This window comes from Terrapene carolina, unplaced genomic scaffold (genome assembly GCF_002925995.2).
Source record: "Terrapene carolina triunguis isolate 2854851 unplaced genomic scaffold, T_m_triunguis-2.0 Scaffold374, whole genome shotgun sequence".
Classification (NCBI taxonomy): Eukaryota; Metazoa; Chordata; order Testudines; family Emydidae; genus Terrapene; species Terrapene triunguis.
Genome location: NW_020664725.1, coordinates 8,753,426 through 8,759,425, shown reverse-complemented (window position 1 = coordinate 8,759,425; position 6,000 = coordinate 8,753,426). Strand labels below are relative to the sequence as shown.

The 6,000-nt window shown below is 49.7% G+C and overlaps 1 protein-coding gene across 1 annotated transcript in view; it reads left to right on the top strand.

The window, feature by feature from the left end:
* The first annotated feature begins 344 nt into the window (after positions 1–344).
* IGSF9B (immunoglobulin superfamily member 9B) overlaps positions 345–6,000 on the top strand; it is a 66,291-nt gene continuing 60,635 nt past the window's right edge. Inside the window, exon 1 of the mRNA XM_026657978.1 lies at positions 345–420. Within this exon, the coding sequence (XP_026513763.1) occupies positions 360–420 (61 nt within the window). The 5' untranslated portion in view covers positions 345–359. The remainder of the gene's footprint in view (positions 421–6,000) is intronic.

Here is a 6,000-nt window from a genome sequence, read left to right as displayed (position 1 = left end):
TGGAAAATTGGGCCTGTGGTGCGTTGTGTTGGGCCCCCCAAAATAGAGAAATCAGTGGCCCCTTTTGAAAAAGCCCGGCCTCAATGTTCAGTGGTGGAGAGAGAGCCTGGGCTGGGGGCAGGGTGGACTCTCCGCAGCCTCTGTAAGTGCCATTCGAGAGGCTGGGTGTCAAGTGGTGGGTTGAGGGGTGAGGCTGATGCTGCATTGCGGCTTCAGGGCTCCCTTTCCTGGCCGAGAGCTGAGTCCCTCTGACTCTGTCCGTGTCTCTTCCAGGCCGCGCCAGCCTTCATGACAAGGCATCCCTGCGCATCGAGCAGATTCGCTCTGAGGACCAGGGCTGGTACGAGTGCAAAGTGCTTATGTTGGATCAGCAGTACGACACCTTCCACAACGGCAGCTGGGTGCACCTCACGGTCAATGGTGAGTAGGAGGTGGGGGGGCTTCCCCGCGGCATGAGTCTCTCTGGGCAAACCTGCTCCTGGCATGTGACTGACCAGAACCCCAGGAGACCAAGTCCCAGAGCTCAGCTGCTCTCTTGTCTGGTCTGCACTGTCCACTAATGAAGCCCTTTCCCTTCACTCAGGCATCTCCTTTCTCCTTTGTATCTCTGTTGAAACTGCCAGCTAGGGCCTTCCATCATCTCCGGCTTCCCCCGTCCTGTGTTATGGGGAGAGCAGCCATCTGTCATGAACGGGCCTCGAGGCCCCATCTGCTGCCATTTCTCAGACCGTGCTCGCAGCAACCAATACTGCAGCGCCAGGGATTCAGGGATATCCTAGATTGAGACTTTAGGATGGGAAGAGAGGAGTGGATCAGAGGGAGGAGGGGAGATGGAAGAGAAGGGATGGAGGAGTAATACCCGGAGGGTCTCCAAGCCCTTCACTGGTTGTTTAAAGCCTCAAAAGACACCTGTGGAACAGATGAAGGATATAAAGTGAAAGGATCCCTATATGCCGCAATGAAATGCAGCCACCTCTGAAGTGGAACATGGCAGCTGTTTAACAGTAATACTTGTACAACTATTTGGGAAATGAGGCAGTTTTATACCCCCATCAAAACTGCAGTGGGAGTTGGGGTAATGGGATATAACACGCCTACAGCTCCCCAAATTTACCCCAGGTCTGTTAATGACCACAGCTGGTCAGGACCTAACTTCTACATGGCCAGCAGTGCTGGCATTAATACAAGGGAAGAGCCCCACTCAGAGTCAGCAGTACCACTTCCTGTGGGTCCTTCCATGTGGCTATTCCTTGGAGGGCTCCCATCCAAGTTCTGGCCCAGCACATCTCTGATCAGCTCGATACAGGCTGTTACCAGCCTGTTTTGCTGCCCCTCCTCTAGTTCCTGTTTCAGGGCTGTTTCTCCAGGTTTTCTTAGCAGCACTTTTCAGAGTGTCCCGTGCTCGTTGTGCAGTGCCTGTGGATCTCTCTGGGAGGAGAAGGGCCCAGAGCTGCCCTCCTTCTCATCATGAGAGGCGATGGGGGGAGAGATGGGCATGTAGTGCTGTCCATTTCTCGTGCTTCTCTAGCTCCCACCACTGTGATATCTGAGAACCAGCCTTCAATATCTTCACAACCCCCCCCCGTGAGGTAAAGAAGCACAATGCTTCCCACTTGACAGCTGGGGAATGGAGGCCCAGAGAGACGGAGTGACTTGACCCGGAATACCTAGGATGTGTGTGTTGCTGCAGGAGTTGAACCCAGGCCTCCAGCAACCCAGGCTTGTGCTCTATTCACTGGACCACCTCTCATGGGTCATTGTGAGGTGAGCTGCGCTGGGACAGAGGTAGGCAGCTGCTCAGACTAGGGTAAATCCACGGCCATTTTAGCTAGTGAGCAGTCAGGGACCAATCAGCCAAGTCCAGGAATAACCCAGGTGGGGGCAGGTCTAGTCTTCCAAGCAGGACCCCGGGACAGCCTGGTGCGCATTAGCATAGGGAATGTGGTTCAGGGCTTACTGTGCATTTGGTACACCTGAAAGGTGCAGGGCAGACTGGGATTGCAGGAGGGTCTGTGGGCGTGGGTGATATGGGAGTGTAGCATATATATGGTCTGTGTTAGCAAGAGGAAAACCAATGAAGGTAAGAAACACTGGTACATGGTAGCTCTCCTCTCTGCCTTTGTCACCTTTCTGTATAGCTTGCCCTTGACTGAAACATCTCTCGGATGGGTTTGCTTTGTCCCCACAGAGCAGCTGGGGGAAAGGTGGGCTGGTTGTCTGCATTCTGCTAGCGAGTTTTTTGTCACTGCTTTTGAACGAGCTGAGCAGATGAGCTCGGCAATGTGTCGGCGAGACGAGACTGAATCCCACCCTGGATGGGGGGAATCTGGGTGCCTGGCTCCTGACCCTGCAAGCACTCCACCGGCAGTACTCCTGTTGGGTGCTGTGGTAATATTGCTCATGGACTGTTGCACGATTGAGCCACAGGAGTCGGTCCAGGGGAAGGAGAGAGGAACTGCCTGCTGGGAGATTGCACTTGGACCTTGCCAACATGCAAGTGGCCCCACTTGTACTAAAATCAGTTTTTAAATCAGTTGAGTTGCACCTGTGCCAACGTGTGTGGGTGCACGTAAAGCTGTTCACACTGGTTGATATTGACGTAGCTTACTTTGATCCGTTGCAAAGAGAGTTAAGTGTGTCCACACAGGAGTTGCACCCATGTAACTGAATGCAACTTAAAAATTGATTATTTTTTTTGTTTAACTGGACCCATTTTTGTAGAGCAGCTCTGAACCTGAGAATTGACTACACTTTTAATTACGAGTTTGAAACGCTTTCTCTTTGGGCCGCGTATGGGTGCTTGGTTTGTTTGCGGACAGCAGCATTGGCAGCCTGCAAGTTTGAGCGCACGATACATATTGCATAGGTCCTCCCTTGGGCTCTATGCTTTCAACTGGAATAATAAGCCAGCCGTTGAGACTGAGAATCTGACTGAAAAGAAAAGAATTCGATAAGGAATGCGCTTCCATTCATTATTGTATTTAATCAGAGCCAAAAGGGTGCCTGGGGAAAGAGGTAAAGAGAAGTGGGAGGATGAGGGTTACAGATTTTGATCCTCCTACTTATGCCGGTTAGCACTTACTCTGTGAGTAGTCTCATTGGCTTTCATGGGACTTCTGAAGGAGCAAACTCCAGCATGTGTCAGAAGATCAGAATCTAGCCCTTTTTTTTTGCCTTGGCTTGTTATGTATTCATTCTTCTAGTTCCTATTTAAAAATCTCTGTCTCTGCGTCGCGCGCTCTCTCTCTCTCTGTTTTGTGGTCTCTGAACTCTTGGGTAATGCTGCGAGCAGGATTTTTGAGAACACAATGTGCCTTCTGACGCTGCGAGTGGAGATGGCTCCACCAGACTAAAAAGCAACAGAGGGTCCTGTGGCACCTTTAAGACTAACAGAAGTATTGGGAGCATAAGCTTTCGTGGGTAAGAACCTCACTTCTTCAGATGCAAGACTGTATTCTAGCCTGATGCACCAGCACAGACTGCTGCTGTGTGCTTTTGCGAGTGGATTTCAGGTTGGGTTAAGTAACACACATAAACGAAACCCATCTCGGGTTGGCAGCTTTTGCCCACAGGCTGCTGCAGGTCAGGACTAGCCGAGCGGTGTGTGGAGGAGCCCCATCCTGGAATAGCGGGGACAGGATCAAGGTATATGCCAAGTCCTGTGTGGGAGGCCTTGGACTGGAATAGCAGGGAGTTCTATGGGTCAGGATTTACAGGAACGAGCCGATCTGGTGATAAGAGAGGGATAATAGCTAGGGATGCTGCCGACCAGGATAGCTGTGTACCAGCAGGAGCAAATGACAAGCTTACACATCATCTGCCTATTCAGTGACACTCTGCCCTTCTGTAGCACTTCCTGTCCCAGAATTGCAAATGCTTTATCCGTGTTAACTAGTTAAGCTTTGCAACCCCTTTGTGATTTGGCCAGCGGCTGTGTGTGGATTGCTTTTCCTACCTCTGGAGTGGAGCAGGGCAGCTGTTGAACAGTGCACGGCGGCACTGCGCAACAATATGAAGGGCAGGAAATAGACGCCTGAGATCAGTTGAAACTGCAGGTTGCCAAGATGCTATTAGCTAGCAAGGGGCTGGTGTTAACCCCTCCCCTTACACACAACGTCCCCAAGGACCTTAAAGGGACACACGTGGTGGGGATTTCAGTTTTACATCTCATCTAGAAGCTGGCACCTCCAGCAGCAATGGGTAGGGGTAGGGGGGTAGCTTAGAATAAGTAACATTAGGATCATTTGTCTGTGTAAAAGCAGACATAATGATTAGCGCAAAGGACTGGGAGTCAGGGTTGCTGGATTCTATTCTCTCTACACCTGACTTGCTGCATAACATTGAGCAAATGACTTAACCTTGCAAAGCCTCAGCCTCCCCGGCTGTAAAACAGGGCTAATAACATTTCCTTACCTTCCAAGGTGAGGCTGAATTTCTTGATAGGTTGAAAAGAGCTTTCAGATCTTTGAGTGGACGGTTCTGGGGAAAGGCAAAGCAGTAGTTTCAATAAACTAAAAGACACACAGGAAAGTCAGTGGCCTCTTAAAATAGCTCTTGCCACCCAAGTTAGGCATAGGGAGAAGGCGTGAGGAGAGCGGTATGAGAAAGTGCAACTTGCCCTAGTTTAATAAGCCCTTTGCACTTGTATAACACCTTTCATCCAAATGCCTTAAAATAGTTTGCTCAGACAGAGTGAGATTGTGCTCCCAGAGGCACCTGTGCAACCCTTTGGACATGAAGTCCATGGGGCTGCATGGGCATAGTGAAGGGTTGCATTTGGCTGTATTTAAGCTTCTCAAGATCCCTAGGAAAAAGGTACCATTCTTCTTCTTTCCATTTTACAGCTGAGGAAACTGAGGCAGGGAGAAGTTAAAGTTAGCATTTCCCAACATGGTCTCTGATTTTCTGATGGCTCAAGTTGTGGGTTCAGGACTTGAGATGACTAGGGCTTGCACTTGATTTTCAGAACCAGTGTGAGACGGCTCCAGCTGAGGTCAATGAGAACTGCGGGTGCTCAGGTGTCTCAAACTGAGCACCTAAAAATGGAGGCAGCCAAAGTCAGACGTCACTCTTAAAAAATTCTGGGTAATGTGACTTGTCCAGGATCACACAAGTGAGTCAATGGCAGAATCAGGAATAGATCCCCTGGGCCTGGACTCCCTTTGCTGCACCTTAACTGCTACATCATTTGTCTCCATTCATTTGAAAGCAAATATTTTGACCTAATTGCCTTGGTTCTTTTCCATTCCCAGTGTATTAAAACTTGGGAGTTGCTGGTAGGAAGTGGCAACCCACTTACAGGGATGTTGGCAGCTTTGTGGAGACCCTAGTCTAAATTTTGTGTTTTTTTTTTTTTTAAATAATAAAACACACGTTTTCATGACTTTCAGTGAGAAGAGAATTTGTTTCATTGAACACTTCCCTGCATTGTTCACAGCTTAAACGCAGCAGCATTGTGGCTGGTGCACTGCAGCATTGTGGCCGGAGAACCAGCAAGCGAAACCAGTCAGTTTAGTTTAATTGTCTGAAGTTAATGAAATGCAAAAAGTAAACTAACTTGTGGGCTGGCTCACTTGCCCCAGGGGGTTAGGTTTCCGTCTTGTCCTATTCAAGAACTAAAGAAATGAGACCTTAGCTTGGCTGAGTGCAGATCCAAGAGCATGGATGTAAGGTCCTTTTGCTCAACCCAGGATGTTTGGACTATGGCTGGAATTTTCCTATCTCCTTTAGGCCCCCAGTCTAAATTGCCTGTACCTCGGCAAAGAGTAATGCCTCCCTCCAGATCAGGGTTACGTGCCGTGTGTGTGTGTGTATAAGTGCCCATGACTGAGCCTAGAGAACGGTTCTCCCCTTTTGTCTGGAGGGCTGGGACGTCCCTTTGGATCTCGGCTAGTCACTGGCACACTTCGTAGATAAGATCATGCTGTCCTGGGCTGATGCAGGGTCGCTCCCTCCAATCCATTCTCTAGTGCTTTGTCCAATCTGCTTCCCTTGAGGAGT